At 43.5% G+C, this 12683-nt stretch overlaps 1 protein-coding gene across 1 annotated transcript in view; it reads right to left on the bottom strand.

The window, feature by feature from the left end:
- GRK4 (G protein-coupled receptor kinase 4) overlaps positions 1–12683 on the bottom strand; it is a 208588-nt gene that overhangs the window by 116288 nt on the left and 79617 nt on the right. The window contains exon 2 of the mRNA XM_066573064.1: positions 3055–3150. Coding sequence (XP_066429161.1) covers positions 3055–3150 — 96 coding nt within the window. The remainder of the gene's footprint in view (positions 1–3054; positions 3151–12683) is intronic.

Genomic DNA, 12683 nt, shown 5'->3' with positions numbered 1-12683 from the left:
TTAACAGATCGGATTTTTACGGACACAATGATCCCAATTATTTGTTTTTTCGTTTTGACCTTTTTAATAATAAATATTGGGAAAGGGCTTTTGCTTTTTAAAAAATTTTATTTTTGGAATAATAATAAAAAAAACCAAAAACATTTCACTTAATTTTACTTTTTTTTGTACCCTATGGGGCTGGAACTAGCAATCATTTGATCACTTATACAGTATACCGCAATACCTAAGTCTGGTAGTACAATATGAGACATGGCCTCAAGCTGCTGTAACACCCAAACGACTCCAGGCTGTCATGACACCAGAATGGCTGCCACGGATCTCCTTAAAATGCTGTTCAGGCAGCATGTAAACAGTTAAAGTGGTTTTCCGGGACTTTTACTACGGACGATCTATTCTCAGGATAGGGTATCAATACTTGATAGGCAAGGGTTTAGCTCTCGAGATCTCATTTGAGTGATTATTTGGGCAAAGGTATCTTATGGAACAAAGACAAAGTGTATTGGAGAATTAACTTTACTAATCTAGAATCAGAGAACCCCTTAAAGTCTGAACACAGGTGGCACAAGTCGAGATCGGTGGCACAAGCAGAGATTGTCCTTACCGAGTATCAGTGAATAAGATCACTGTGGCTGCCGCACTGAGTCATGTGTCAGTAAGAGGTTAAGACAAGAGTTGGACGCTAAATGAAAAGTAACACATTCCATCAAGGTTTTATTTCAGTTCATACCTAAAAGCAAGAAAGAGCAGCCAAAAGACTCCTACTTCCCAGAGATCAAAGCCCTGCTATAAAACCACTCACACAATACTAGTAACCATTATCCACTAGGCTCTTAAAAATAAAAAGTTATTCCAAGAATCTCCAGGAAGCTCAAACTATGCAGAAGAGATGGGAGACTTGCAGATTGCAGAACTACCAAAGATTAAAGGGGCTTATCCGTTTTCATACACCCTATTAGGGCATTCTGAGAAGTAGCATCCATCAAGCAGCAGGAGCAGAGAGCGACTACAAAGAGCGTCTATCCCTAGGGGGCTGAACAGGTCCTTGCATTACACAAACACCCCATTGATGTCAACGGGCAGGATATGATGCTTTATTTCTCCTATTGCAGCACTGTAGAGAAATTGAACAGCTGCTGCAGAGTTCAGGCCTTTTTACACTGAGCAGTAATTGGGTAGTTTCAATCGCTCATTCTAACACAGCCACGTCTCTAGTCAACCCTTCCGCCATTGCTTTTGATTCGACCAATCATGCAACGCCTGTTTATACAAAACAAGGCAGTGGCAGAAGACTTTCAAGTCTGCATAAAAGATTCGATCAGCGATCATCTAATGATTTATCGCTGACCTTTGCTCGCTGAATGCACTTACGCCTAACAATTATCATGCAAACCACTCCATCTAATGATTTTTTCTAGAGATGAGTGAGTATACTCGCTAAGGCACATTACTCGAGCGAGTAGTGCCTTAGCCGAGTATCTGCTCGCTCGTCTCTAAAGATTCGGGGGCCGGCGGGGAGCGGCGGGGGAGAGCGGGGAGGAACAGAGGGGAGATCTCTCTCTCCCTTTCCCCCCCGCTCCTCACCTGTCACCCGCGCTGGCCCCCGAATCTTTAGAGACGAGCGGGGAGATACTCAGCTAAGGCACTACTCGCTCGAGTAGTTAGCCTTAGCGAGTATACTCGCTCATCTCTAATTATTTCCACAAAAACTGTGCCGTGTCAAAGGGCCTTTAATCAATTAGATTAGGACTGATTGCTGAGGGTGCCCGTAGCAAGACATACTTTCTCAAGGTGAGCCTGCTGACAAAAAAGTGAACAGACCCTTTAAAATTAACGTCACCTGATTTCATGGTCAAATAATAGTTTCAGATATTTAAGATAGTATGAAAATATTTAAAGAGACTCGGTCGCCATCTTTTTGCATCCCTCTCTAAGGGCAGCACAAGGTAGTGACAGTCATGCTAATTACAGTGATAGGTCTGCTGTGTGGATCTGTGCAGTAGTTTTGGAGAAACTTGCATTTTATCAGTAGCAGCATATGCGTAGAGGACTACAGGAAGTAGTCCAACATATTTACGCGATGCAGGCTAGCTACCCCCAGCCAAGGCCTTTTACTGTACATAGTGAGAGAGCTGCCAATCATTGGCTGGAGGCCAGGGTAGGTGTGGCTAGCCTGCAGCTCATGAATATGCAGGACTAGTTTTGTGTCTGGCTGCTGCTAATAATGTATGAGATCCCATTTGTGGGGACCCTCAGTGCCATCTTAAACATGGGCTTGATGGGCACTGCCCGGGGTCCCCACAAGCATGGGGGCCCCCATACTAATCCTTGTATGTTAACATTTCAAGGCACCTTATATCATTATTGATAATGTTGTGTGGCAGGATATGAACTCGGGTCCAATCTGTCTATGCCATGTGTGAAGACTTTAATTTTGTCACTTTGTTTTACTTTCAAATTACCCATAATTCCTTTTGTAAATTACCCACAATTCCTATAATGAAAAGAGAGATTTTCTGCCGAATGGAAGTATGGATAATTCTGTTAAGTCAAGTACATCATCCCATTGCGTTCTAGCGTCAAGTAGCCTGGCACTATGAATGAAGAGACGTCTACAGGGCAAGAGGAAAATGGACCCTAGAGACTTCCGGTTACTAACTCACTCATCCACTTTATTCCTGTCAGTAGTTGTAGTAGGGGCCCCCCGTACACTGCTTTGCCCGGGGGCCCGTAATGCTGTTAATACGGCACTGGGAACCCTAACAATAGGACTGTCATTTATTGAAAGCCTGTAGGAATTGCAACGTCTGACATGCAAATTCCCCTTTATAGACAAAGACTAAGAATGCAAAAAAGGTGACTTATTAAAAGGAAGCATACAAAGCCCAATATGAATGACCATCAAAACGATAAATAGTGGAGACAAATAGGATCTGTTGAAAAGGTTGGATACCTCCATGAGAACAATAAACCAATTGTGCGACCATAATAGACTTAGCAGGTGTGAAATCCACATGGGAACATCAAGTACGGCTTAAGAGGTCACGTACTCACCCACTGAATGTCGGAGTTCTTCACACTGGCTTATGTGCGGCAACTTCAACATATCCTTCCATTTCTTGCTGCGCCCGTTTCTTTTGCCTCCTCCACCTGTTACAGGAAGAATTCATTATATTGTTACATCACGTAAGCTGTGCCTGAGCAATCAAAACATTTTTAATAACATAACAGAGCTAAAAAAACAAAACGTTTAATTCCTCATTGATGGTACCGTAGAGCAGGAGGGTCAAACTCATTTACACCGATAAACATGGGCATAAGCAATTTTCGGTTGTCCAAGTCTGCAGCGTATGTGCAGGACTAAAATGTGCTTACAGCTGTGTGATCGTACCCCAATAATGAGCCCCCCCCAGTGGCCGCAGTAGTAACAGAGACCTCTCCCCTCAGCGTCTGCGCAGTGTACAGGACGGCGCACGCAGATGCCAGGGGGAAGAGGTCAGCTGTGAAAGACTGCATTGCTGGACCAGAATTCCCGTTAGGCTTGATGTACGGCTGTCAGGCCACATAAAATGAAGTGGAGTCCGGATTTGGCTCACGGGCCTTGTGTTTGATATGTGTGCTATAGAGGATCCAGATTATCAAACATACCCAACAGTAAAGTGCATACTAGAGAACGGGGCTACGGAGATAAGGCCCCAATCGCTTTTTTTCAAGCAGGACAGAAGGAACAACTGTCATGTTGATGGACCTTTCCGCCAATTCCCTTCCACTTTGCTCACAAACTGAAGAGAAGAGTCCTGCCAGTAATGGTGACTACCCACTAGCGTTTGCGAATTTGCGGCGTTTTTTTTCCCCAGGTGTCTATGGGGCTTTCTAATGTTAAAAACACATTGCGGCAAAATCGAAATTTACCGAGAAATCGCAATTTAAACATTGACAAGTCCCATAGACCCCTGGAGGAAAAAAAAACAAAAAAACACTGCGAATTTCGTAGTGAAAAAGAACTGCAGTGGGTAGTCACCCTTATAGAGGAGATGGAAGAATCAGGAATGGGCTCCCTAACTCTCCATGGGCCTCAAAGCCACCATACCTCAAGATTATCAGACTATTTAATCAGAGGTATACTGGATATCAGGAAGATGTCCCAGCTTATAAGTGCAACAGAAGGCTCTGGTGCATACATCAACCAATGGTCCTTAAAGGGGTTGTCAGAGTTGTATTTTTGCACTAAAACCCTGATCCCTATGCTAGAACATAACTAACCTGCACATACGTCCCATCCTGCCATGTCCTATTTACAGGCTTCCCCAACCTGTTAACTGGACAGGCATTGCAGCCAAGAACAGAGCTCAGCGCCTATGACGTCCTGTAAACCGGGCGGGACTGCAGCCTGTAGACTAGGGGAGTAGAGCGCCGAACACCGGCACAAGGGGAGCAGAGGTTTACTTCAAAAATACAGCTTGGACAACCCCTTTATATATAAAAAAAAGGTATATTGACACGTTCCAGCCCGGACACTTCTGGCCTCAGTTATGTCAATGAGCCCTATAGGTGATAGATAGCACACCCTAATGTGCTGCTGGATACCTGCGGCCAGAGGACACTACATGGCCGATTCTGGTCCATGATACAAACCGCTGGTCCATAATACAGACCATCTGTCCGTGTGAAAAAAATGCCCATCTGTATAGCCTAAGGCTTTGATGGGTCTGTGTGCGGTCTGCGAAATATGCAATGTGTAAAAGTTGGATGCAACCAATATGGCCTCCACCTCATCTTACTTCTTCAGACTACTTTGCGGCACACCTGCTTAAAGGGGTTGCCCAAATAATAGCTTGCTGGCACAAACCCCCGGACAGGTGCAGGAACCAAAGGAACCCCATTAAAGTCAATGGGCCCAGTTCAGCACAGTTTGGTTCAATTGTGAGACGGATCAGTTCATTCAGGGGACTCCATAACGGAGCGGGAAAACGGAATCCCTAGTGCAGATGTGAATTTAGCCTTAAGATAGCTGGGTGAGTAGTATGCATAGTGGGCTAGGTATTAATGCATAACAGATTTGCCATTCCGGGCTCTAGGAAAGCTGGGTGCGGGCTGTAATAGCGGTCAATGGTTTTCACTAAGTTTTGCCAATAAGATATAATGATGAAATGGATGATTTTGAGAGGCAAATACTCGGAGAATGTCCAAAACTATAATGCTTACTGGTCGGTAAATGGTTAATCGTGTGCATTTGACCCAATAGTATTAGATCTGGTAGTTGGCCGATTCCTGCAGCGAGGAATGTGATGGGGTGTAGGGGGAGGGGGCGCGTTAAGAGACAGACAGTCCTTTAAACCTTCCAAACCTCTGGCCAAACCCTGAGGGATTCTTGCAGTCTTGAGAAGGCTCCCACCTCACAGAGAGCGTTCCTGCTCTTACGTTGTTTCTGTTCTTACAGGAACAGTATCATTTACATTCTGAAAACCGCTTTTTCAACTCGAGCCAGTAAAAACACTACAGCCTGCCTCGTGCCAAAATATTTCAAATCAGGGGGTGGGATTGTCTCCCGAAATGACCCCTCATTGTCTAAAGGCAGAAATATAGGGTTTTTTCCCCTCTAAATTCTCCCTTTTTATTTTTGGTAAATATATTTAATTTTTAGTTATTTTATTTATTTATTTTTTTTACAAAGTTCCTTTCTCGAATGGAGGTGTTATGCAGCAGTTGCATCAAATTCTTCTAATTTGGCACCTGAATTCCTGTAAATTCTAATAAAAAAGTTAAAATGGATTAAGAGGAATTTATCCCACGTCATCATCTCCGCCCCGAGTCCATGGCATCCGTTTTCTAGGACTGTGGCTGCAGCACCAGGTACGTGCTATCCGAGATCATTCTAAATATTCCTCGCCCGGCCGTGACTCTGCGTGTGGAATATCTGCGACCATAGAGGCTCTATGTCGCCGATATCTGCAGTAAACTTGAACACGCTGCGTTCTATTTTCCGCAAGTGGATTAAGCAATTCCAGACCGCTAATGTGAGCAGAACTGCGTAATCCAATGCATTTTGATTGATCGGCGTATTACCAAACGTTCAAGGAATCCGTAATTCCTATCCGGTCGTGAAAGCATCTACACGCTACGTACGATAATCCGGCCGGATTATATGCCACTTTTTTTGTACTATCAGGCCTCGGTCAGGCAGGCGAGCGTGCTTTTTGCACGCCTATGTGCGCAAAAAAAATTTGCTGCACGCATATGGAAAATGCGCATGAACGAAGCTCTGTGCTTTTTTCGTTACATCGTGTATTCACACGATGTAATTATGCGCAGCTCGCGCCTATACAGAGTTTAGTTCTATGTTTAACGTGCGGCACGGACCTTACAGGGGCACATTATAGGCATGTATGTCCTATCAGGTGCACAGACATGTGAACTCTTTATAGGAAGCCAATGGTTTTTATATAGACGCAATCGTTTAACGCACCTATTCATGTGCAAAAAACACGCTCATCTGACCAAGGCCTCAATTAAAGAAATTTTACAAGGCCAGTTTCACGCAAGTGTACTGCAAGATCCCCAGACAGGCTCATTTACACAGTGTATGCAATGTGCACCATCAGTGTATGTGCGTGTTGCATGCATTTTTATACGTGTGGGATTTTTTTTTACATTCATATTGCATCCATATTCACTATACAAAAAAAAAGCAAGGTGTCCCCTACTGATGTCATGCTGCAGGGTGTTTTATGTAAATGATCAGTCTGCAAAAAAAACGCTCATTGAAATCTCTAATGCAAGTGTTGTCCATATCACGTCTGCAAAAAATATTGATGTAATACGGAGAGAAAATACGCCTGTGTGGATTGGCCCTTAGGACGTATTTTCCGAAATGCACAGCACTTGCACCAGAAAAGAAGCCAATAATTTGAATGGGTTAATTTACAGGAGTGATTTTTCTCCCAGACTAGCTAGAATTAGAAAAATCCCTTTTTTTTGCTGAACAGGAAAATACTAATGAACGCAAATACAAGTCAAATACTGATGAAAAACGGATTCCGTGTCCGCAAAACACAACCCAAATAGGACATAAAAACGCTCATCTGAAAGCGGCCTTATGTTATAACTACATGTTCATACAACAAACCCTTACAGAAGAGGAGACGCTTATATTCAAGCATCTGGTGATCCATCAGGCCGGCTTACACCGCCGGGTCGGATCCCGCATGCGAGAGGCTTGCAGCCTATTCTTCGAGTCCATCCGGTAACCCTGCGTACGGCACCTAATTGTATTGCATATGTCCGCAGACAGTCATGTGCATTACAGTTTTGTACTTTGTTGATTTGCATTTCCTGCAGCCCACACGCAATGTAATTACATATGGGTTGCGGGTGTATCCGTGATCATAGAGCACAATGGGCTCTATGGTTGCGGATTCCCCGATAAAAATAGAGCATGCTGCGATTTTTCTTCCCCTTGCGAAATACGCGATTCGTACCCGCAAGTCCGAAGGAGGATTTAAAACGACATAACTTTCAATGCCCATGTATTACCACGGATCATCTGTGCAGACGGCAATCACAGAATCTGCAATTCAAATCCAGTTGGGCGAGAGCGGCCTTAGAGTATATACACATAGTGGGGTTTGTGTAGGATTTTTTTGCACGGATTCCGCATCTAAAATCGTGGCAGACAAAATCTGAAGCCAAACCACAGATTTTCCCCTCTGTATGCCACTGATCCACGCGTGGATATATGGGAGCTGGGTTTCATCACTGCAAAACAAGCCAGATTTGCATACGAGGTCACTCGCCCTTATATGTAATTCGTAGAGACCACAACCGAATTCGGGCTCGGTGGAGATCCCAGCAGCTGATCACATGCCAATTACACATGTATATAAAATGAAAAGGGATTTTCACCCTTCTATGAACCAGAATGTAGAACCACTAACGAGCAGCTGCTCTCGCTTTGGTCATTCATGATTATATGGTTATCTTTCTGTAAGGAGGTGACCAGATTGGACCTTATTTTATGTATGGTTTATTACTTATTTTGTTTAAAATGTTTACGTGCCCTAGGGACGGGAGGGTGGATCGGTGAAAGTAGTGTTGAATTGAGTTCCGGCACAGAGAGCGTTCCGAGAAAGTTTTGGCAAGGAAGTAGACGTGTTCTGCCCACTGAACAAGCTCAGGAAAAAAAGGCTACGCCAGAGAAGAGGCGAGCTTGGCTCGAAAAATTATCTATTCCTCCGGGGTGCTAGACGGATCCTCGAGTTACTGCAGCACCTCATCCGGTTTCAATTTTTGTGCCCGAGAGAAAGAAAGCCAGGAGTTATTTGTTTAAATAAAGTTGCCTGCTGAACTGCATCACTGCTATGAAGTGGGTTCCTCTACTGGGTGCAAATCCAAGGCCTTGGCAAAGCCTGTGATCGTCTCCATGCTTAGAGACTTCTGATGAATGTACATACCATGCCAGTTGAGTTGGCTACAAACCAAACATCGGGGAGTGCTCCGATGCCTCTGGAAAATCCCCTGGCCTCAGAGGCAAGAGATCCGGCCCTGCACCAACATCCATCTGTAGGGTCTCCTGTTACATATTCATTTTAATGCTAGTCATATAATACTACATTTCCCCTGCAGCGGTGGCAATACGCCCACCTGGTAGAGACCTATCCCACCATGATCAGTTCCTTGCTGCGGGTCTCAGGTGTTGGACCTTCGGCACCAATATAAAAGGGGTTGGCTAAATTGAAAGAACTCTTTTAGGACATGGACCAATTTTACCATGAGAAGACGCGAACCAGATATTCCAGCAGACTTGCTATCCATGTAGAACTTCAACAGCCTGAGTCCAACAGAGTGGAAGAAGTTCCTTACAGGGTGGCACTCTTTGTTTTGGATAACAGGGACTGTGTAGGTGGTAAGCCAAACTTTTGACTTCTCTATTTCATCCAGAGGTACGAGTCACCATGTAGCCCTAAAGGATGAATAATGGAGAATGCTGGGATAGCAGAACGTAACAGAGTTAGCTGTGCTCGGGAGCATTGGTGATAGAACAGTCTATGCATGTTTTCTCCACATGGGAATGTTTCCCGTCTTCATTCCTACAGGATAATGAGCTTCTCATGGGATGAAATGTCAGCAGGTGTGAGTGACCTCAGCGGTCTCCACAAAGTATTTAACACTTCGGGGCTTTTGCTTTAATGCAGTCAAACGGATCTGGAATGAATTAGCCGCTTCCAAGATGGGAAAGAGCCAAGTATACAAAAGGTACAAGACCTGGAATGACAGAGGCAAACACAGCTCATCCGGGGAGTCCGGCCAAAGCACACAGGCTGCATGCAGACCTTCAGCTTGTTCCTGCATCACCGAGTCGCACATCACCCTGACCTCACGGTGTACATGGAGGCACGAGGGGGATTCACACAGCTTTTCACAAAATATTTCCTTACCGATGGAAACATGGACAATCAACAAAGAGTGTCGTTCCATGACAAGCTTAACACGTAAACCATGAAGGATCAAACAGCAATGGTTCTTTCAACATGGAAGGGGATGTATCATCAGAAAATGACATTTGCTTAAAATCAAGTTTTTATGCTAAACGTATATTTCAAGTAGATCAAAGGGCATGCTCACAGTCACAGAGCATGCCCACAACACGCTCACATAAAAGTCAATGAGTCACCTCCAAATACCAGTTTCCTAAGGTCAATGTGGGTGCTGTAAAGCAAATCTCTGAGCTGCTGTTATTGGGTAGAGCAGAGGTAAGTTAGGCAAGATGGCCACCCCCATAACCACATACAGAAACTAGAATAAAGAAATCTAAAAATCAGAAAAAAAACCCATTAAAAGGTAACACATCCCCTTTAAACAAACCTCAGCAAACAACCCTAAATCAAGCAGGCATGTCTCTACCATGAACCAGTCACTGCACTGCACTAGAGGCCCATTCCCTTTGGGGTATGTCGACATGGTGGAATTGTTGTGCAATTTTCTGTGCCAAATTCTGCTTTTAAAAAAAGTGTCAAAATCTGTATAGTCATGGTGCAGATTTTGGCATGGTTTTAGCTCTGCCAATGGGCAAAATACAGACTCAGAGAGGAGTGCTTTGGAATCAAGAAATGTAACTTCTTGACATAGAAGATTGTGGAAACCTGATTTACCACTTCGGAATTCCACACGTGGATTTTGCCCATTGACAGGGCTAAATCCACATGCAGATCGGTCGTTTTTTTTTTTTAACACCATCAATGAGCAAAATCCTGGTGCAGAATAGTTGACTCGCTTCTGCATGGATCCATTTGAAGTAGGCAAGGGTCACTTCTTATTTCAATGAAGGGCCTGCAGCATTCTTCACAGTACAACGCTTTCTTAACACCAGTTAATCTCAATGAACTTCATTCTGGAGAGACTCTGTTGATCCATCGGCTCTAGAAATGGTACAGGCTGCTGTAAGTAAAGTTGCAGAGTAACGGAGGGGGGAGGTATTATGGCTCAGACAGACTGTTCATAAAAGTAGTACACTAGGCAATTGCTAAATATGCATTTTCCAAATGTGGAATCTCCTTTGGCTCACTCAACATACCCTACACATTTCATTGGCTCTTTGGCACAGCATCGGCAGGGTTTCCTTTTGGCTGGGTTCACACTGTGCGTATTTTTCATGTGGACCCTCCGCAAAGAAAATCCCATGTATTTACAGTAGCAGCAAAGTAGATGGGATTTTGAAAATCTGGGTCATCTACAGCCAAAGATTTTTTTTTCAATAGAAGTTGCATTAAGTACCCCCCCCCCCCCTTCATATTTGTGTCATTCATGAAGTTTCCGCCAAGATGCCTGACTACCTACTGTTTCCAGGCGTGAGTTTAGCGCCAGCGAAGTTAATGCAATACCAGCTCTACATAATATGGCAAACATGGAAACATTCTGCCTTCTGAAGTTTAATGTGCCTTGGGTATTAAACATTTATTGGTCTCCTCTCACTCGAAGACCACACAACATCCTTAACGAAAAACGTGTAGCTTCTAAGGAGAAAATGGCTGCAAGATCAGAAGGAACCAAGTCGAATTAAAGGAAGATATCAAAGGAGCTCTTCCCTGTAAATCACAAAGTGCTGTCCACCTTGAGCCAAGAATGCTGTCTGGAGATCTCTTCCAGGACCCCCCTGCCGTAAATACAGAACTGATTGCTTGCAGAGTTTCTTCACCTTAATTAATACCACAGGCTGGAATAAGGAATAGTATGCTGTGTGTGTAGAGCATTGTTACTTCTGCACTGTCAGTGCAGTGCCCATCCAGCTCTGAACTAAAGCAGACAATTTGTGTTTGGTTGCTAGGAATACACTGCCTAACAACCATAGGGGTTGTCAGGCAGCTAGACCTTAGCAACTACTAACTCCGATTACACAATTACACAGTCGAATACAGTTTACATCTGGCAAAAAGTTGAGGGTCATTGCAGTTTAGAAGAACATAACCAAGGCAATATCTGGTCTAATACCCAGCCCATACTACAAACATGGGGCATTCATGCTGCCATGTGGCGCCTCCATGAGGCAGTAAGGGTGAAAGCACACGGGCGGAATTGAATTGCAGAATCCGGAGCGGCATCCGCCTCCGGATTTCGCAGCAAATAGCGCCCATAGCACGCAATGCAAAAATGATTCTTCATGCACACGAATGGAAGCCAATTGTGGCATGATGAAAAATAGGAGCATGTTCCATTTTCCTGCGCATGGACGGCTTTTATTACATTTCCTGCGGACGGACCGCGGATTCCGCATGAAAAGAGAGAGTTTAAGAAAAAAAAATCTGTACTGCGCATATCCGACGGTGAGCCATGTGGACCATCCACCATACAGGAAAGAAGAAGAAAATACAGGTTCGCGCGGATGCCGGCTGGGCACAGGGTTGGATTCCACTGCGGGCTTTTATTACACTTTTTTGAGGGGGAAGATGTAAAAAACGTCCAGAAATTCCATGATTTTTTTTGGAGTTTTGCTTTAACAGTGCTCACCAATCAGTATAGATAATGTAATAACTTTCTTATCTGATACAAAGTTTACATAGATTTTTTTTTTATTGTTTACTATTTTTCCACAATAAAAACATAGATCTAAAAAAAAAAAAAATCAAAAAAAAACAATTGAATCCGCTTTGCCCCATTCTGAGACCCATAGCATTTTTGTTTTCCTGGCAGCGGAGCTCTGTGAGGCCTTGTTTTTTGCAAGAAGAGTTGTAGTTTTTATCTGTACCATTTTAAAAGTACGTGTGACTTTTGGATTGCTTTTTATTATGTTTTTGGGGGGGGCAAACAAAAGAAAAACAGTAATTCTGACATTACTGTAAATTATCTTGACAGCGGTCACCGTGAGAAAAAAAAATTAAATGTTTTCATTGTTTGGGTCATTAAAGATGCAATAATACCTATTATGTGTTGCTTTTAACAAAAAAGGGAAAAAAAAAGTATTTTTTCCATTTAAAACAAGTTTTTGTAGGGAAAAAGATGGATTTTTTTTTCTTTCAATTAAACTATACTGATGTTTTTTTGACACTAGTATTTAGTCCCTCAAGGAGACTTGAAGATGTGATCATTCAATCTCTAGGATAATATGCTGCATTACTTATGTAGTGCATTCTACTACTGTAAGCCTATGACATCAGTTCTTTAGACTCTGTGGGAGGCGAGTTGTCATGATT

Source organism: Eleutherodactylus coqui, chromosome 7 (genome assembly GCF_035609145.1).
Source record: "Eleutherodactylus coqui strain aEleCoq1 chromosome 7, aEleCoq1.hap1, whole genome shotgun sequence".
NCBI lineage: Eukaryota > Metazoa > Chordata > Amphibia > Anura > Eleutherodactylidae > Eleutherodactylus > Eleutherodactylus coqui.
The sequence above is the reverse complement of the archived record's forward strand: the minus strand, read 5'-3'. Positions and strand labels throughout refer to the sequence as shown.